Source organism: Martes martes (genome assembly GCF_963455335.1).
Source record: "Martes martes genome assembly, chromosome: 6".
NCBI lineage: Eukaryota > Metazoa > Chordata > Mammalia > Carnivora > Mustelidae > Martes > Martes martes.
Genome location: NC_137893.1, coordinates 41274146 through 41295554, shown reverse-complemented (window position 1 = coordinate 41295554; position 21409 = coordinate 41274146). Strand labels below are relative to the sequence as shown.

Sequence of the window (21409 nt, the reverse complement as noted above, 5' to 3'; positions counted from 1 at the left end):
TTTCTTTATACGTTGTATTTCTCTGTCTTATTTTCAGTTTTCAGAATAAATAAGAGCTATAAAAAGTTGAAAGGGCATTTATATATGGGACAAACAGGTAGGTACAGGAGGGTTCAAGCTACAAAATGCCAAAGGTGCTGTCAAATTCATCAGACAAATCAAACTGTCGAATGCTGTATAACCCAAAAAAAGATTGAATTGTATCTTGCAGTCATTAGGGTTGTGTTCAACTCTTACTTGGCCTGAAAATGGAAGTGTTGTTTGTTTTTTCCCTGCTAATTAGATATTAAAATTTCATCGAGAATTCATCTTACTCATTTCTTTCACTGACTTTTTTTTTTTTTTTAAGATTTTGTTTATATGAGGGGCACCTGGGTAGCTCAGTCATTGGGCATCTGCCTTAGGCTCAGGTCATGATCCTAGGGTCCTGGGATCTAGCCCCACATAGGGCTCCCTGCTTGGCGGGGGGCCTGCTTCTCCCTCTCCCACTCCCCCTGCTTGTGTTCCCTCTCTTGCTGTGTCTCCCTCTGTCAAATAAATAAATAAAATCTTAAAAAAAAAAAAAAGATTTTGTTTATATGAGAGAGAGAGAGCATGCTTGAGCCGGGGGCGGGCAGGGCACAGGGAGAAGGAGAAGCAGGCTCCCTGCTAAGCAGGGAGCCCAACGTGGGGCTTAATCCCAGGATCTGAAGATCACGCCCTGAGATGAAGGCTGAAGGCAGACACTTAACCGACTGAGACACCCGGGTGCCCCCCTTCACTGACTTCTTAGTCTATGTCTCTTTGTATGGGTTCTTTAGTTGAGTTATCACAAAATGAAAGGTTTCTGTACTTGAAATTTAGGAATCTTTAATACAAATACACCATGTGAAAGTGATGTGGAGAACAAAGGCGAAAGAAATGTAGAAAAAATTTAAACTTCCTTACAACTTACAGCCCATTGACAAGTACTTGGGACAGAAGAGTGACCTTCCTTCCTCGTGGAGCTCAACTGCTTCAGTATTAATACTCTGCTAGAGGCAAAAGGCAACTTTAGCTTGACCTTAGCCCGACCTCCAGGATCCTATAAAACTTCTTTAACATATGAAAATCCCTTTGGAAACTTTCTTTATCTCTTCCTCTCCAAGATATGTTAGCAACCATCCTCCAAACAGATGGCCCACTGATACACATTTGAAGGGTTTCATGACTAAGGATTTACTAGACAGAGGTAAATGACCTTATCCTAACAAGAGCTGGCCCCCAAGGTCCTAGAAACCTTGCATCTAGAGACTTAGGCTATCACTAACTTCTTCCCTACTTGAAAGTATGTAATCAGTCACTCCTCACAAGCCCAGTGCAGCTCTTTCTCCCCACAGGTCCTGTCCCTGTGGTTTAATAAAACCACCTTTTTTTGCACTTTTAAACACACACACACACAACCCAGCTCTTTTTGCACCAAAGACATCTCAAGAATTTGTTCTTGACCATTTGCTTCCAGATCCCAACGTGCCTCATCAAAAGCATTTGTTTGTGGGATGCTGGGTGGCTCAGTCAGTTAAGCGTCTGCCTTCAGCTCAGGTCATGATCCCAGGGCCCTGAGATGGAGCCTTGCGTTGGGCTCCCTGCTCACTGGGGAATCTACTTCTCTCTCTCCCTCTGCTGCTCCCCCTGATTGTGTGCTCTGGCTCTCTCCCTCTCTGTCTCTGACAAATAAATAAATAAATAAGTACTTGTTTGTGGGGCACCTGCGTGGCTCAGACGGTTAAGCATCCAACTCTTGATTTCAGCTCAGGTCTTGATCTCAGAATTATGTGAGTTCAAGCCCTGCACTGGGCTCCATGCTGGGTGTGGAGCCTACTTTAAAAAAAAAAAAAGTACTTGTATAAAACTGGGTTTTACAAATGTGAGGTTTCATTGTTATTAACAAGACATTTCTTATTCTTTCTAAAACCTAGCATCACCACTCTTCTCTAAAATGTGTATTATGAAAAAGCTAATGAGTATTGGTTAGGGATATGTAACACAGAAAGAATATTGCCATTGAGTCAAGGCTGGTCTGACTGACCCCAGTTCCTTCCTGGCTAACACTCTACACACCTTTATGATGTCCACATTATAGCACAAAAATGATGATAAACCCTCAAAATCCTGAACTACCAGACAGAGAATAAATTATGTTTGCTATAGGTCAAGTCAACTGTGTGTTACAGTATTTTGACTCTTGAAAAATTATTTAATATGGGCATATGATGGTACTGTAAGGGCCTATTTAGCCAGAGCGGCCCCACCCCGGTTGAACTGCCATTTTGTTGTTTATGCAGTAAAAGTTAAAATTGACCTTGCCCCCCCCCCCCCAGGAGAACTTACTTAAAAACAAGTCTGGGAAACCAGTCCCAGGTAACAAAGTCCAAGTACAAGGTGGGTCAGGCCAGGTGGAGACATTCAATCAGTGGGGGGCGCATACTGTCTCCTAGCTACCAAGGTGATAGGCTAGTTTCCATAGATACTATGGGGTGAATTGCATGTAATTCAATTAGCCACCTGTGTGTGGCCAGGCCCAACCACATGGCCTTTGCTCTATAAAAGTTAGTCTGGAAAGCAGGGAGGGGTCGCTCTCTCTGTAAGGGGCGGCCCTGACCGGTCTGTTTGATGGTCGGTTTGATTCTTGATGCTTGGCACGAAATAAAGCTTTGCTTGAATTTTGCTTTGTATCAGTCTCGCTCCTTTAATCATGGACCCATTATTGGGGGACCCAACAGGTACCTGCCTCTTAACCAGGCAATTTTATTAACCACATCTTCCTATTCTCCAGTTATCCCAACAAAAATTCATGAAGTGCTATAGATGCCCACATATGTGGTGAGGTCCTCTCCAAAATTATCCACCAGAAAGAGGGAGTTGCTTTATACTGGAGTCTTTACGAAGTTGTATTAGAGTTCTCTCTCCCACATGTAGCTTTGACAGCAAGGTATGGCCTGGAGGAAACATTAGCATGGAAATAACCTCCATCAGTGCTAGTTTGAAATGCTTGAAGAGGTCCCCTGCGAGAATTGCTTCAAGATAGCAAAGAAATTTAACATGAATTTCATTACTTTTTCTTCCTTACTACCAGTGTGGAGATCACTATAAACTTCAAAACAACAACAACAACAACAGTACTGTAAGTGATTATGTTATAAAGATCAAGAGTAAACATGTATAAGATGTACTATTATACAAATAACATAATGGACATGACAACATGGACAGCTGTTCTGGACTGAATTTTGCCCCCCTCCACCCCCCCCCCCCAATTTATATGCTGAAGTCTTCACTCCCATGGCAACTTATTTGGAGACAGGGCTTTTAAAGAGGCAATTAAGGTTAAATGAGATCGTAAGGGTGGAGCTCTACTCCAGTAGGTCTAGTATCCTTCTAGAAAAGAAAGAGACATCTAGGGATGCATGGGCTCAGAGAAAAGGCCATGCTCGGACATAGCAAGAAGGTGACCATCTGCAAGTCAAGGAGGGAGACCTCAGGAGAAACCAAACCTGCCAGCACCTTGCTCTTGGACTTCTGGCCTCCAGAACCAAGAGAAAATAAATTGGTGTCGTTTAAGCCACCTGCAATGGCAGCCTGAGTAAACTCATACAGCATCCTCTATGTGTTGCCCAAACAAAGTGGATGGAAATTCACATGATGTGCCCTGGAAACCTTGCTAGATGACTCAGAGTGGCTCTGGTCACGAGCAAGGATGTTTGTGAAGAGTTTGATTGAAATTGTTTCATAAAATAAGCATGAAAAAGTAATGTTTAAAATGCTTTTAAATATCAAAAGCTAATGATTAACTATTTCATCTATATCCCTTTAAGTATCTTCTTGAAGGCGTTTTTTTTTTTTTTTTTTTTTTTTTTAAATTTTTTTTTTTTTAATTTATTTATTTGTTAGAGAGAGAGAGAGAGCGAGCACAGGCAGACAGAGTGGTAGGCAGAGGCAGAGGGAGAAGCAGGCTCCCTGCCGAGCAAGGAGCCCGATGTGGGACTCGATCCCAGGACGCTGGGATCATGACCTGAGCCGAAGGCAGCCGCTTAACCAACTGAGCCACCCAGGCGTCCCTTGAAGGCGTTTTTAATTGGGGGAAATGGAAGACTACCTTGGAGTCTTCCATTAGGATTTGTGCAAATATGGTTTTATTGTCAGACTAGAATGAAGCAGAGTTCTCATATGAAGAGATATTATTTAGTATGGATGCTCAGCTCAGGTACCTGTGGAAAGAAAACGACATCATTGTGTAGAATTCACTTTATTAAAGTGAGTTTCAAACAAGTGCTGTTTGGGTAAGTTTGGTATGGGTTGATCCTGTAGATGTATAGTATGAATGCTTCTTTCTTTCTTTCTTTCTTTTTTAATAAACATGTAATATATTATTAGCCCCAGGGGTACAGGTCTGTGGATCGCCAGGTTTACACACTTCACAGCACAATAGTTTATTTTTTTTTCAATAATACATCAAATTAGAATCCTCCCTCTTATCCCATGCCCTGGAGAGAGGTGGCCATTGTTTTCTGCTTCACAGAAAATGCTGGCATTCACTAAATATAACTGGAGATGTTCAGTGATGTCTTCCCATTTCTTTTTCTTTCTGGTGTTCTTTTTTTCTTCAGAAACCATGTGAATATTTCTCCTCCTAATAAGTGACTAGTAGTAGTCCCAAAAGATGTGTTTTCTTGAGGTGTTTATGATGACAACTGTCTATTCCCAAGTTCCTCAGTGAAGGTACCACACTCCTGAGAAAGGGCTTCACTTTGAACTAGGACATGCTCCAAGGTGGAACTGCATGAAGCCATTATTATGAAACAGGAGACACTGAAACACAAGTTTTCTAGGCTAGTTGTCTCTATGACAGAACTGACAGAACGCATATGCATAGACCATCTTCTTCATAGCTTCCCTACCGGGGAGACTCCCCATTCCCCCTAAATCAGAAGCCATTGCACCAATCTAAAGAGCTTTGCTTCTGAAGAGGTGAAACCTCATGAACCATAAGACATAAATAAAAACAGGGAAATTATTTTTGCCTTGTATTAAAATAAACATGAGGAGACACATTGAAAAATAAGGAATAGATACGAAGTGAAGCTTGAATTTTGGTCCAAGTGGGGATTTAGGTGCATGTATGTTTCACACAAGTGAACTTCAGTGCTTCCCAATCCCACCTAGTCCAGGGAATATAATGACATGTGCACAGAGGGCGTCATTCATGTGAATAATCGCTACAGGTTAAGCTACAGTGTGTCCACAACGCGGGCAGTGTGCTCTTCCAGGGGATTCCAGTAACAACTATCACCAGTTGCTACAGGTGTCCTATTCCTGGCAGCACTGAGTACGATGCTGTGGATGCAACGGGTGGTTAGTAAGTGCAAATTAAAGCAGTAAGTAGGTTGTCTATGTAGTTTTGGAAAGCAGGAGAAGGGTGGGTAGTGGGAACTTTAATTGCCTCATAACCTTAAATTATTTCCATCACACAGGTATTTCTGTGATACATACAGAAGAAGGTGAAATTTACAGAGTTACAGGCATTTATGAGAAAATAGACCAGTATATTAAATTGAATAAAATATATGCCGCTGGAAAAATTATCCTGGAGTATTTGTCAATGGCATGGGTGTCAATCCTCATGCTCACGTAGCTGCTCCTCTGGCTTTTCCTCTGCGGGGAGCTCCTCTCCGATGCCAAGGTCAGCTGCACCATCATCTTGTCCGGCTTCTCTCCGTTCTCGGGTATGTAGCTGCCCAGGTCATTAACCTCCCCGTCACTGTAGCTGCCCTCTAGCATGACGCCGCGCGGCTGGGGTATTCCACAGGTGCAAGGAAGCTGCCAACACAGCAAACACAAACTGGGATGCGAGCTCTGCCCCCGCTCTCAGAAGAAACTGCATGCTGGTCAGGGTGGCCTTTTCTCTGTTCTTTTATTCCCAGTTAGGGGTGGGGCATGGGGAAATAATGGTGTCAGCTCGGGAACCTGCTAAAAGAGCAGGTGTCCGTTTTTGTTCCAAGTCTACGGAGCAACTCTTAGGGAACATCACATTGTGTCAGAGACCACCCTGAATGTTCATGATCAGATAATTGTCCTGTTCCCCCTGAGGTCAGAAACTGATAGGAGCCCTGATAAAAATGTTTCTGATAACATTATGTGTGTGTAGTGTGGTGTGGTGGGGTGGGGACTGAAAGGTATAGCATTGTGGTGCTGGTTCACTCCTACTTGGTTCTAGGTTTCGGGAGGAAAGAACCATTTGACTGTGGACAAGAGGAAGAAAGAAAAGCCGGGTGGGAGGGAAGGTGATCCCAGAGGTCACATACGAAAGGGAGGTTCCTAGAAGGGAGGATGTGCTTCCCTGGAAGTTTTTTGTTTGTTTGCTTGTTTTTTGTTTTTCTGTTTTTTACCCCTCTGGGTTCACAAATAATTGTTTCACCATGTTGAACTGTCATCTTGTTTTTAGCACTAAACAATGAACACCACCACGATTAAAGGGACTTTGTCTTAATTAACTTGGCTTAGCTGCTGCTATGTGGCAGGCGCTAAATAAATATTTGAATGACTGAAAGATGTAGCCAGGGTAAATTTCACACTGTTTTCATGTATTATTTTGTTTGCTCTTCACACCAGCTGGTGAAGTAGGTGGAGGGGAGGTCACCACCCCAATTTACAGAGAAGGTTTGACCTTCTCTGTAAATTGGACCAGAGCTAGACCAGGCTCTCTATCCCCGAGCAGACCCCCCACTCGTGTTAAGGTCACCTTCTCGCGCAGCTTGCGCTCCTTGCGCTCCTGCACGGTGGTCAGGTAGTTGACGGCTGCGTACTCCAGCACCGACAGGAACACGAACACGAAGCTGACCCACAGGTAGATGTCCACCGCCTTGATGTAGGAGACGCGGGGCATGGAGGCGTTCACGCCCGTGATGATGGTGGACATGGTCAGCACGGTGGTGATACCTGCGAACAGAGTGAGAAACAAGCAGGCTTTTGCCTTTGACAGAAGACCCTGGGTGGCTTCACGCCTCTGTTCTTTGTCCCTTCTGCTCCTTCTGCCTAGAGTATTTCTGTCCCTGCCCCTCTGTCAAGCAAACACCTGCTCATCTTTCAAGATTTAGCTTTCTTTTTTAAGATAGATTTATTTATTTATTTGAGAGAGCAAGAGCGGGCTAGAGAGAGAACAGAGGGAGAGGTCGACTCCTTGTGGAGTAGAGAGCCCTTCTCCATGCTTGATCCCAGGACCCTGAGATCAGGGCCTGAGTCTAAGGCAGATTCTTAACCCACTGAACCACCTAGGGACCCCTCAAAATTTGGGTTTTAGGCAGCTTCTTCTGTTCCTCCACCTCCCATACTCACCCACCCCCTCCCACCACATACTGGCCAACACCACCTGTCTCACCTTGTCCTTCTGGAAAGAGCCTGTCCTAGACATTCTGGCAACAAGACATTTATTTTTCCATTCAATTGGTTAAAACAGAGATGTATAGGGGCACCCGACTGGCTCAATCAATAGAGCCTGCGACTCTCGATCTTGAGGTGGTGAGTTCAAGCCCCACATTGGGCATAGAGGTTATTTTAAAAAATAAAATATTAAAAAATAATTAATTAATGAATAAGTAAATAAATCCGAGATTATGCATAGGAGCAGGTATATATGTGTTTCTTATAACTACCTCTCCAAAAGGGGGAAAAAGTATATTTCAGTACTGGTGTCCTTGCTGCTGGTGTAGGATCTTGCAGTCCTGGGCCTGTATTATCAGCAGTCAGAGCAATTCTGACAGCCAACGCCATGCCAGACCTGGCTGCCCATTCAGCAAGGTTGACTTGAGGACGTGGAAGCCAATTTTATCAAGAATGATGCTGGCCTCCTCTAGGGGGGTTAGATTTTTGAAACTAGAATGTCCATTCAGCACAGGACTGTTCAAGCTATGGGACAGTTGCTAAAGGACAGGACATTTGTCAGGGGTGTTTGCCTGGGATTTCAAATTAAGCTCAGAACATTTGCTTGGCAAACAACTGAGTCACAGGGGACTGAGGTCACCTTAAGGGCCAGCTCCAACTCAGTGTCACTAAAACCTTGGCGGTCACCCTCCGCCTTGAAGCCTCGGAACCACTAAGCGAGCAATGGTGGTGTGACTGAGTGGGTGTGAGATTTAGGGTTGGGGAGAGAGCCAATGGCCTAGAGCTATTCACAAAATGCTTACAGAGTAGGGATTTTCAGACCTGAGTATGGATCAGAATTACTAGGAGACCTTGTTCAAAATGTAGGTTCTGGTCCTTTCTCAGAGATTCTGATTCTAAACTTGTAGATGAGACACAGGATTCTTCATTTTAAACAATTTCCCCCAGAGATGCCATTACAAAGATCCCTTAGGCCACCTTTGGAGAAGGCCTGTTTTAGAACGTGGTGTCCTTATGCAGGTGGGCAGAAAAAGCACCCACACACCAGGATCACCGACCCCAGAACATGGTTCTAACAAAACTAAAGGTGGGTTGTTTGCATGGGCACCCGTGGGGCTCTGGAAACAGTTTTGCCTCATAGGTCCTTAATAATAGTATTTGACCCGTGAATCAATAACCTGGTGTTTCCAAGTTATCATGCCAACAGGGGTGTAGAACCAATTTGAAATGAATGGTTTCATCTGGAAGAAATTACTTGTATTTTCAGATGCCTGAGAGACACACTTGAGATGTTCCTTACCTAAAGGGACTCTGGCAGGCACAGCTCTGCGGTCGATCCAGAAGGAGACCCAAGACAGCATGACCATCAGAGTGGCTGGAAAGTAAGTTTGGAGCAAGAAAAAGAAGATGTGGCGTCGCAACGTGAAGTTAATGTACAGACGGTTGTACCAGCCTGGGGGACACAAGGAAGAAAAGGTACCAAACATCATTGCTGCTCAGCTCCTGCACACAACCCATTCTGTTCCGGGACTCATAAACACCCTAGACACTTCCCTGGAAACTTGCCACACATTTACAGAGAGGAAATAAAACCAATGGGAGTGATTATATGATAACCTACGCCACACGGGTGAGTCCCTCTGCAGACATCTTTGGCCCCGACTTGTACATAAAGGAAGCCTCTTGAGAAGGCCATTTAAGACTCCTGTTACTTCTCGTTTGGGGCAGAGCCCAGCAATGTCACCGTCACTTGCTTGTTAGAAATGCAGACTCTCAGCCCCACTCCGGATCTACTGTATCAGAATCTCCTTTTAACAATATTCCCCACGTGACAAAGTTTGAGAAACATTTATTTAAACAAACCCCTTTGGATTTCTTTATGGAGGCAAATGTTTTAAAGTTAAAATACCATGCTAACCTGAACATTGCATTTAGGAACAATGAATGATCACAGGCTCAGCATGCTTTAACTCTGCTCTTACATCCTCTACAAGGAGAAAATATGCACGGAGGCACTCAAAGGAACAGGAGAAAGATGGAAGGAAAAGGAAAAAGCAGGATAAACCCAGGAAGGCAAGGTCCGAACATGACATGGAGACTTGGCAACGTTAACTTGAAACCCTGGCATCCTGGACAATTATAATACAATGTCGTCACTGTAGAGCAGTCCCAGAAAGAGACTGTGGAGGCGCTGTAGACTGACTGTTCCCCCACCCCCTACCCACCCCCCACCCACCTAAATTTGTATGTTGAAACCTAATCCTCAACGTGATGGTATTTGGCGGTGGGGGCCTTCGGAAGTGATTACATCATAAGTGGGATTAGTGACCCCATAAAAGAGACCCCAGATTGTTCCCTTGCACCTTCCCCCATGTGAGGACACAGCGAGAAGGTGGCCGTCTATGAACTGGGAAGTGGGCTCCCATTGGACACTGACTCTGACAGCATCTTGATCTTGGACTTACCAGCCTCCAGAATTTTAAGAAGTAAATTTCTGTTTATTTCTGAAGCTGCCTGATCTATGGTCTTTTTGTGATAGCAGCCCAAACACACTAAGACAAGAGGAAGTGTCAGAATGCTAAGGATGAAGTGGGGGTCCCCTGAAAAACCAAGACTCCTGAGTGATGTATACAGAAGGTGGGATATGCTGGATTGCCATGATATGCTGGGAGTAAAGCAGTGCCCTCTGCTACAGATTAGAAGACTTAAAAGGTTGTACTTCCTGTGCAGTCGTGCAATGTTTTGGCAAAAGAAACTACATAAAGACAGGCACTTGGGTGGCTCAGTCAGTTAAGCATCCTACTCTTGATCGCAGCTCAGGTCTTGATCTCAGAGTCGTGAGTTCAAGCCTTGCGTTGGGCACCACGCTGGGCATGGAGCTTACTCAAAAAAAAAAAAAGAAAAAAGAAAAGAAAAGAAACTGCATAAAGGTTTGAATAATATCATCCTAAAGCTGATTAGTCAAGACTGGGGTAAGGGTTAGAGAGGGATGTTCACCTCAGCTGCCAGGAGGAAGAGCACAGAACATGTCCCCAGGCAAGGAGGGGGGGCAAGCCTGTTCAGAGCAAGCAAGGAGGGTGCCAAGGTCATAAAGACGGTCTGTGCAAGCAGTATAGTTAAGAAAGAATTCATTCCAGAAAAAAAGAGAGAGGGAGAGAAGATTAATTGAGTAGAGCAGGAAGAACAGAAATCAGCAGAGCTAAAATAGAACAGTTTCTTGCCTACAGAGGAGGGGGTTCTGGGAATCCTATCAGGGGTGAAATGCCAGCTGCTAAGCTTGGAAATGACTGGCTCAAATGAACCTCCTCACCTGGCTGATGTCTGAGTCTGAGTCTGATCTAATGTTCTCTAGATTATCACTTCGGAAGCTTTGGTGGTATCCAAAAAGCACCTCTCCCCCATGCTTGCCACCCCCAAGACCTGATTTAAGATTTCCACCTTTGGCTTCATATCCAGGTGGGACAGGCAATGCTCCCTTGACAACCAACTGACACCTTTCCTGAAATAGAGGATGACCCACCCAGCCAGGCTAGCGCTGACCCCCTCACAGGCCCCACCTGCCCCTACCTGTACTGCTGTAGAAGGCCAGTTTAGTGGTGGTGTGGAATTCTTGAATGAGGAACTGGGAGAGCGAGATCCGCTCATCAGTCTTTAAGGAGTCGTTGCCCTTTTTCCAGTACAGCATGAGGTCATCCTCCGTGTAGGCATCTGAAAAGACAGGAGACAGCATCAGGCGCAGGTACGCGGGGGCGGGAAGCCAGGCCTGTCTGTGGTGCTCCGCCGGGGGCAGCTCCACATCTCCCACCTGAACTATTGAGCTGGTAGTAAGAGAGTTGGAATAAACAAGCCACAGTTTAGATGAAGCAAAACAACATTTTTAAAAAGACAAAGGAATTCTCCCCAGTCTTCCAGAAGTCATCAGAGCAAAGCTCTCAAGCCTCAATGCTCCTAATTCCTGCAAAAGCATTCACCCCACAATGTAACCTGCCACTTATTAGGTTAACATGAATGAAACTATACACTTGTAGAGCAGAAATGGTGAAATTGTGGCAAAACTGCCTTACCTAGGCTGATTTAGCCCTTTCTTTTCTCCTTCCGAAGCATGGTAATGCATCCATTGATGGCAAATATCTTTAAATACTCTCAAGGTAAAGGGGCTGTGTTCTAGCAAGAAAGGCCCCACAAAGTGATGCAAGAGAACACAAGTCCCTTCTCTGCAGGCTTCCAGTTGCTCCCACCCAGGGTAAAATCACAGGGATTCCCCCAGAAGGACCACGCCCTCTGGCACTGCCACACCCTTGACCCTCGCCCACTTTAGTGGGCACACACGGGACTCCAGCTGAGCAAACCTACCGGCAGCCTGGACAGACCTGAGGCAAAAACCTAACAGCAGCCACTCCAGCCGACTCACGTGTTCAACAGTTGTTTCTGGAGCTCCCTGATGCCCTATTTCATTCCTCTGTTTTATTCTATATCTTACCCTTGACCTGTGTGAGGGTTGGTTTCACGTATTCACTTGGCTGGGCTGAAGCACCCAGTTATTCAATCGAACACTAATCTAGGTGTTGCTCTGAAGATGCTTGGTAGACCAGATGCCTACAATCGGTTCACTTGAAGTAAAGGAGATGATCCTTTTTCTGATCTGATCAGTTGAAAAGCCTTAAGAGCAGATCTGAGGTTTCCCCAAGAAGAAGAAATTCTGCAAGTGGAAGGCAGGCTCAGGGCCTACCGGGGGTTCCCAGCTTGCCCTTCCCGCCAGCACAGACTTGCCTCGCCAGCTCCCATGCTCGCACAGTCAATTCCTTGCCCTTAATATCTCTTACTGTGTATCTCCAATATTCTGCTTCTCTGTGCATCCTACCTGATGCAGCCTGGAATGCACATTCCCGACGGAACTAGGTGGGTGTACTAGGGAAATCAGAGTACTGGAGCCATGAGTTAAGTCCTTAGTGCTATGTCCTCAGGCCAGTTATGTCCCTCCGTGTAGAATGGAGATAACAGTAACCTTCTCCCGGGAGTTGCTGAGGGTGAAATGACAGCAGGTGGGAAGCCACTATGCGGTGGGTAGTTTCGTTTCTCCCTTGGTCCTGGGATTTATTACTCCCTTTTTCCACATTCAGTGCCCTATGCAGGTGTCCATTTGACCTCTGCATCAACATGCCTGCCCTCTTCCACCCCGGATGACTGGGGCCAGGAGATCCCTGACTCACTGCCACAAATGCAGGTAGGCTTCAAAGGTGCCTTGTACCAAAGCGATTCCTCCCTAGGGCTTGGTCACCAACCAGGAAGGGCCAGTGGGTGGGTGCTGGTATTCGCTTGGGAGGAGTGGACAGTTGGACTTATGGGAGAGTCCAGACTGCGCCCACCAAAGGAAGGATTTGGGCAAAGACTGAAAAACAGAGCAGCTGTGTAGAGACCTGGAGATGCAAGCAAGTAGTCCTTGACGCTGCCTCAGCCTTGCTCTTCCCAGAGCCTGGCTCTTAACCTGGCAGAGCATCCATGTGTGCAAGTGTCCCGAGGCCCCTCAGTTGTGCCTGAGGCTCTCAAGCGCCACCTGCGCTCACCTGGGCAATTCTCATGGGCAATTGTTACCAAACATCTTTTAGGCACGAAATCTCTTCTTCAACAGAAATCTTTTTCAGAGGAACAATAAAAACGGATCAAAATGAGCTCACACATTGGACAGCAGGTAGAAATAGCTGCTCGTGGAGACCCAGATTTGCTGAGCCCTCTACCCCCCTCCCCACCTATTGCCCAGGTTCCCATGGAACCAAGTTTAAAACCATTGCCGTAGCGCCATTAAAAGGGTCTATTATAGAAACGGAGGTTTTAGCCCCAAATTTGTTCCTGATTTTCAAAATTACCCTGCACTTAGCTTTAATCTAAAAAAATCACTGAAAACAATCACTAGCCATGAATGAGGGGACTATGCTGTTCCTGCTAACTGAAAGTTAGCAGCATTGGGAATTACTCGGGTTCTGTGGGCTTATGTCTGGGACAGTCTACTCACAGCTTTCAATCTCAAGGGAGCACGTTTGTGTGTCCAGGGGAAATCGGCTGAAGTCCATGTTGCACATTGCAGTCACTGTAACCCTACAAGCAAAAAGACAAAAATCCAAAATTTCGGAGGCTGCAAAATACAAATGCAGAATGATAAACAGAAAAGGACTGTGCTTCCTTCCAGTAGAACTGCCTCCTTATAATTCATAAACAAGGTGTCAAGATTTAGATAAGTAGCTTAGCTATGATAAAGTCATCATAGTACTCAGGGTTTTATGTTTAACTCCAGAGTGTCTCTACCAAATTCTATCATCTTCAAGCATATTAACGGTATTAACATATTGACATATAAGCATATTAATGATATTAACGATATAACGATCTCAATCGATATAAAAATGTGAAATTAAAAACTCCTATGATATTGTTTCTTAAAAGAAACCATAGGAGCATATATTGTTCTCTGGTTTTAGATAAATTCAATTTTTTCTTCTTTTATTGATTTTACCCATGTTTAATATTTGTATTCAACATATCAGAAATAATATGAATGAAACACTTCTGGCAGTGGCCAAATGGGGAACTTTTTGTTTTTTTTACAATGTTGCTATTTTTATATCGATAATAATATCTCCTAGTGGGCATCGGTGTTTTTAGTGGATAATTCCACGGAGATCATGATAATGAAAAAACACTGAAACCTTTTTTGTACCAGCATGCAAACACTTGCTGGCGTCTGGTGGTTTTGTTTTAGAGTTTACATGGGAAAATGGGCTTCTGCATCAAAGAGAAAACAAACACAGATCATTAGTCATAGACGAAAGATCGCCCATCCCATGGGGAATCTCATGGCGGGACATGATTAAGAGTTATTGGCTGATACTGAACAAACTATTTTTCCTTCAACCACACACACACAAAAAATTGCTATTAAGTTGTAGAAACTGTCTGGATGATTCATGGCCAAAAGGAAAAGAAAATCACTTTTAATTAAAATGGAAATTTCAAGGGAAAGAGCTTTCTTGAAAGTGAATTATCAAATATCTGCTTTTATTTTCCTCATTCCAGTTGGGTATGGAATAGTTGTATTCTCAAAGGGATTTTCTATTGCTGGCAACTGGGTAGCCTTATCTCCTCTGGAAATCCTGATAAACAGGGTGTCTTGAGTGGGGAGGATAGCAGCTGACTTGGAACACCTAATGGGTGGGCTTCCATTTCTACTATGCCTAATGGCATCCCCGGCAAGAAACTAGAAACTAAGTTTGTTGACTTAGAGCTAATGAAATCTCAAATGCAGGAAGATTTTGCTATCAGCAAAAGGACTGAATATCTCTTCTCTTTGTATCAGGAACAGATATTTTTAGAATCACAGATACCAGACTGGTTCTTTGCACCCTGACTTGATGTTTTTCCAACCTGTAACTCACATACCATACATTAAACAAGCACAGTTTGTGATTTAATCCATACTATGTTTATTTTTGTTTCTCCGTATCTCATTAAATTGATTTATTGGGGAGCACCTGGGTGGCTCAGTCGGGTAAGTGTCCGATCTTGATTTCTGCTCAGGTCCTGATCTTAGGGTAGTGAGATTGAGCCCCTCGTTGGGCTTTGTGCTGGGCATGGAGCCTGTTTAAGATTCTCTCTCTTTCCCTCTACTTTTGCCCACCCCCCAATTTTTTTTTTTTTTAATTCATTGGCTCTTCCCTTGTCTTGGATGGAAACTTGGCACACCCTGTGATTTTTTTGCTTATGTCTCATGTAATATTCAAAACCCTTGTAGGTAACAAAGCATGTCTGAATTCACAAATGAAAAGAATTTGGTCCAAGATATTAAGCAACACTTCAGAGTTGATTCACATTTAAGACTTCCGCTCCTCCTCCTGGCTAAGGTATGAAGTTGACATTTGAGTGGTCAATTCCTGCCCATCTCTGATCAGCTCCTGCACAGGCAGAAGTGACGGGAGGCAGGACAATTCCTTGGTAGATGGCTTCATGCTCTCTCGTTGACGCTCTCCGGTAACGATGCTCTACATGGTTGAAGCTGATTACTTTCTTTCCTGGGTTCTTCATTTCCCTTTCATTTCCTGCTGGACCCCTCCAGGCTTCAGGGCTGTCTAAACCAGCCTCAACTCCCCACCCTGGCTCTTGGTTTACCCACCTGCTGTCCCTTCTACACACACCCAACTATTCCCAGCAACCCGGGGATACAGACTGGCCCCACCACACCCTAGGGTGTTTCAATGGCTCTTCTCTTGCCCTCTGACTACACAACATCCCCCACTGGTAGGCACACATGTTCCAAGCTCTTGGAGAAGTGCCAGGGAAGGCTCATGCCTACAACTCTCTCCCAAGAACAATCTTACAAATCTTTTCCTCAGCCCACAATCAAGGACTTTTTTTTTCCACTTAAAACAAACCTATGATTTTATTTGCGATGAAAAAATCAAAGCATCTGTTTTTAGCCACAAGGGGGCTCACGGACAACTTTGATTCTGAACACACAGGAGGGTTTTCCACTTCCTTGCTTCTTATGGAGCGCCTCTGTGATCACATGCAGCATGTGCTGGACTAGACTTCATCTGGCTCAGGATTTTATAAGAAATAGGAAACCATACTTAAGTTATAAGTGTATGGAATTTATAACAGAAAGTATCACAGGGGGTGCCTGGGTGGCTCAGTGGGTTAAGCCTCTGCCTTCGGCTCAGGTCATGATCTCAGGATCCTGGGATGGAGGCCCGCATCGGGCTCTCTGCTCAGCGGGGAGCCTGCTTCCTCCCTCTCTCTCTGCCTGCCTCTCTGCCTGCTTCTGATCTCTGTCTGTCAAAATAATAAATAAAAAATCTTAAAAAAAAAAAAAGTAAGTATCACATAGGGGCACCTGGGTGGCTCAGTTGGTTAAGTGACTGCCTTTGGCTGAGGTCATGATCCTGGACTCTTGGGATCAAGTCCCACATCAGGCTCCCTGCTCAGCCAGGAGTCTGCTTCTCCCTCTGACCCTCTCCCCTTTCATGCTCTCTCTCACTCCCTCTCAAGTAAATAAATAGAATCTTTTTTTTAAAAAGTATCACATATGTTCTACATCCTTTTATCAGCCATGTTTATAGCAAGCTGACATACACATATGTATGCATACATTCACCCCAGCCAACCAGTTGTTAAACATTCACCAACACACCAGTGATCACGTGCCTTATGGTCTAGTCTTTTTTGTCCCTGGTGGTGCCCTCAGGTTGTGATGTTTTGTGGGTGGTTTTGGAGTTGTAGGATGCCTTGACAGCCTGCCTCAGATGGGAGGACTCCAGGAAGAACCACCTCAACATGGTTGGGGGAAGGGATTGTACCTCCTTGACCCTCCTGAGCACTTCTATGGCAGAAGGCATCTCAAACTATGGGGAGGAAAACCCCATACCTCCACTCTGTGTCTAGTAACTAATTGTTTAGATCCCAAGCCAGAGTGAGTACTGAGGGATCATCATAAATATTCCTTTGGAGGGTGGAGGCAGAAATTCAGCTTCAACACTGCCATCTTTGACTCAAAAGATACACCATGCTCCTGTCCAGGCATCCCTTACTTAGACACTGGTATATGGATTCATCTTTGCTGGAACAAAGTCTTTAAAACTGAAATACACCAGGGCACCCGGGGGGGCTCAGTCCGTTAAGCATCTGCCTTCAGCTCAGGTCATGATCCCAGGGTCCTGGGATCGAGTCCTGTGTCGGGCCCTCAGCACAGCGGGGAGCCTGCTTCTCCCTCTCCCCTCCCCGTACTCGAGCTCCCTCTCACTATCTACCCCCCCTGAATAAATAAATAAAGTCTTTAAAAAACTGAAATGCACCATGAGCACAGCACAGGAGGAGTAAATCACAACAAACAGAGCCCCTTCTCCATGAAGGCCTGCGGCTCATCTGAACGCGTCCTCCCCAGTGGGACCATGAGTTTCTAAACCATGAGTTTCTAAAGCTGGCCGAGCAGTAAAAGCCAGGCTGCGGCACCTGTGTTTAAGGAACGCTTCCCCATGTCAGTGATAAATCAGCACTTGAACATTTCTAAGGTATCTAAACTCCTAAGAAAAAAGGCCTATATTCTTCCTATTTTAAAAGTGATGCTCAGAAGACCGTTCAAAGTCATAAAGCGGCCCGGGATTTCCAGAGTTTCTCAGGAGGACACTGTGGTGAGAAAGGATAGCAAACATGCCTGTGGCTGGCCCGGTAAGGAAAGAGAATTTCTTTTAGTCCAAGTTCTAAAATATACCCGAAAGATGGGAATTGAGACATCTAAGAAGGCAAGTCTTTCAGAAGAACACGATCTATTTCGCTGCCTCCCACTAGAGGCCAAATAAATACAACTCAATAAAACTTGGATCGAAGTTTTTAAATTAAAATATAACCTACAGGGTAAGGCATAAATCATAAGTATCAGCTTGCGAAATTTCCACAAATGTGTTTTTGAGACTAAATAATTTCTTACGGTTTTTTCTCCCACATAAAATAGCTTTCCCTTGACGTAGAGAACGTGGCGCCTCCTGAGACGTTACACACTTGCTCTCTGGTGGTGGGTATGAAGGAGGGCACGGACTGCATGGAGCACTGGCTGTTCCCGGAAAACAATGAATCATGGAACACTACATCAAAAACTAATGATGTATGGTGACTAATATAACACAATTTTAAAAAATGTAAAAAAATGTAAGAAATGTAAAAAATGTAAAAAAGAAATGTAAAAAAAGAAATGTGAAAAATGTAAAAAAAAGAAATGTAAAAAAAAATGTAAAAAGGAAAAAGAAGAAAAACAAAACAACAACAACCCAAAAAACTAGCTATTCAAAGCCAAAAAGCAAAACTGCCCTCGCTGTTAGAGGAGCGCTCTGCCTTCCCGCCCCTGCTTTGGGAGCGAGAGGACCTCCAGGAAAAGAGGCAGCAACGGCCTTACCGCAGGCTATAGAGCACGGTCCCATCGGGCTGCACGCGCAGCATGACGTTGTCCGTGGTGGTGTCGTGGATGAAGGAACGCTTGGAGTGCACGAAAAACATGTCTGGGACCCAGATCTTCTTCACTAGCCGGCCGTCAAACGTCATGCTGAGGTTGTTGGTGCTCGGGAAGGACAGCCTCTCGTCCTTCCAGTAGTGTCTCAGGTAGAGGGTCATCGTGAAGTCCTGGAGGGGAGGGGCAGAGAGGGGAACCCCACACCCTGAACCTCCTGGGTGTCAGCAGGACCCTGGGCACCCCATGGAGCCGTCACCCGGCTGGGGATGGAACCACAGAGACATGGAGGTCTTGCCTCCGGTCCCTGGGGTTTGCTGCAGGACTGCAGGGGGGGCACTCAGCCAGAGACTTCTAGCAAAATCCATGTCCCTGAGTCCCAGCCCATCCCCTGGCATCTGTCTCCACCCTGACAAGGTGCTGCTGCCAGCACTGCTGACCCTCAGAGTGTTGGGGGGGGAGGGCTAGATGAGCACCCCAGCTTCTTGGCCCCTCAGCTGAGATAACCCGGAGGTGTGTTCTTTGCTGATTCTCAGAGTTCCCCTAATGGGACTGAGATTCACAGTAGCGACTGGTTTGAGGACACAGGACTTTTCCCTTCCTCCCCATCCCTGTCTCACCTTCCCCTATGCTCTTCGTGGGTTTTGGGGGATCGTCTCCCAAATAAACTACTTGTGCTAGAATGCTTCTTTCAAGTCTGCCTTTTGGAGACCCTCAAACTAAGTGAGGCTGTAAGTCAGGGAGTTGTAGAACATTCCATTTTCCCACCTAAACCCATTGAAGAGGGGGAAAAAAGGACCCTTTTCAGCAGTTCTGCATTTCCACAGCCAGATACAGGATCTCCAGTTGTGGAACATCTGGCTACATGATAGCTGCAACCTTGGACCCTACTGTTTCTGTTGGAGAGCTTTTGCCCAGAGTACACATGCCAGGGGCAAGAGCCTAGGCACTGAAGGGAGATCAACTTTGGCATCCAGCTCTGTCTCATACCAACTGGGTGGCTTTTGGCAAGTGTCTTTTTTTTTTGGATGATCAGTAGATGCCTTTATTTCTTATAATCACTTCTTTTATACCTTCTACTTTGTTTTTTCTTTTCTTTTTTGATTGGCAAGTGTCTTAACCTTCCTTACCCAACTGTAAAATGAGTGTGGACATTCCCACGGCTCGGGGAGTTGTGAGACCCTGTGAATTCAGGTGTGTGGACCTCCTGGCCCAGCAGAGGCCCTGTGTGACTCCATGTGCCCACAGCCCCAGCAACAGAGGCACTTACCATGTCGACTTCTGAGATGCTGTCCAGGCTCTCCACCTGCACATCCACACCCACAGGAATGGCCGGACCTGCAAACGGGGCATGGCAAGAACATTTATCCTTTTTACTTGCATTTTTACTACAGGCAGGAAGAGCATCCCCCTGGATCCTGTTTCCTCAGCTCGCTGCTGGATTTGAAGGTTTGGCGTCCCCATATGTCAAGCTGAAGTGAAACCAGAAATCAGAGGGTTGAATCATGGGGCTGGTTCCCTGGAATATTCCAACAAAGAGCTTTTGTTTGTTTGTTTTTGAGGTTTTTGTCTGAATCATTCAGGTGATTCTAAGGATGAGGTTTCTATGAAGCTTTCTTCTCTGGTTACTCGTGCTCATGGAAAGCTACAGGGATGACCTAGCTCAAAGCTGGGTCTGATCTGAGGAGTGACTCCCTAGCATGGGGTCGTCCACTCTGTTCTTTATATCCACCTCCTGATTTTGTCATGGAAGCCAATGCCTCTGTCTGGCCCTGAGGCACCCAGAACCAAAGCCACAGGCAGGCCATTTGCCAAGCCCACAGATCTGTATCTTGGCCGCATGATGGAGTTGCTTGCATGGGGGACGTGAGGCACCAGGGTGGCCTGGAAACATTAGAATTTTTTTTCTTTTTTTGCATTTCTAGGCCACAAAAACATAATATTCATCAAGAGAAGGAAAGCATTATCAAGGGACTAGATTGCCGCCCCCCCCCCCGCCCCGATGTGGGCAGGCATGGACCACACTTGGATTATCCTGGATGGAGGCAGGTTTGGATCCAACAGCAGCAGGTTACAGAGTGGATAGAGACTCCCTTCTAGAACCTGTTTATTCCTTGGGTGAATGTGGCTGGGAGAAATAAAAACATGAGGATGATTTCTGAAACAAATATTTTATTCCAGGAAGAAACCCATATGGATGAAAACCCTGTTTGACACAGAAGGGGCTGAAATCTGCCAGCTGCAGGCTAAGCTTCAAAGGTCTGTGACAGCCCTCTGCACTAGATCATTATTTTCTCAAGCTATTTTCATTTAATTAAACCCAGCAGACCGCAGTCTGCCCTCGGATTGACACCCGAGTTCCGTCTGCCAGCTCCCAGATGAGCGCGAATTTTGTCCAAGGTTGTTATTTCAGAGCATTTTCAGGAGGCAGCTTTGGGCTGTGGCTGCCCAGTCTTCCCCTGGCCCTTCCCACAGCCAGCTGCTGGCCTCACCGATCCCCAGCCTTCCTTGTCAGGAGCAGCGGCCTGAGGACAGCTCAGCTAGCTAGCCTGGAAATGGGCAGGGCTGGGCAGGGGCGATACTCAGAAGACCTGTGGGTTCCATCTTGGCCCCCAAGCATAATGGAGGCAGACCTGATTGGGGGAGAACAAAGCGTGTATGGTCCCTTGGTTTGACCTCTACCCGTGGACAGGCGGACAGACCCCACCATGGGTGCTTGTCTCATACCTCCAAAGCCGGGCCTCATGCTGAAATCATGGTCGTCTATCCTCAGAAGCTGCTCTGACTTGGTCAGTGGCGATTTGGTGATATCAGGGCTTCGCTTCAGAATTGGGCTGCCAAGGCGGGGAGAAACGGGTTCATCACAGATTCCAATCAAGACAGATAAAAAAAATATTTTTTCAGTCAGATTTGATCATGACAGGTTTGATGGGTTGTGTTATTTCTTCTTTTTTAAGCTGTTGGATAGCCTCGCCTCCTCTCTCCAGCTTTCTGGATAAATGAGCTCACCCGGCAGGTCCAAGACAGTGG

The 21409-nt window shown here is 45.6% G+C and overlaps 1 protein-coding gene across 1 annotated transcript in view; it reads right to left on the bottom strand.

Moving 5' to 3' along the window:
- Positions 1-4374: 4374 nt before the first annotated feature.
- The window catches only part of GABRR1 (gamma-aminobutyric acid type A receptor subunit rho1), a 31824-nt gene continuing 14789 nt past the window's right edge, over positions 4375-21409 (bottom strand). The window contains exons 2-9 of the mRNA XM_080806592.1: positions 21107-21213; positions 19650-19717; positions 18329-18552; positions 13406-13488; positions 10963-11103; positions 8696-8848; positions 6758-6954; positions 4375-5835 (exon numbers count right to left, since the gene is read on the bottom strand). Coding sequence (XP_080662718.1) covers positions 5542-5835; positions 6758-6954; positions 8696-8848; positions 10963-11103; positions 13406-13488; positions 18329-18552; positions 19650-19717; positions 21107-21213 — 1267 coding nt within the window. The 3' untranslated portion in view covers positions 4375-5541. The remainder of the gene's footprint in view (positions 5836-6757; positions 6955-8695; positions 8849-10962; positions 11104-13405; positions 13489-18328; positions 18553-19649; positions 19718-21106; positions 21214-21409) is intronic.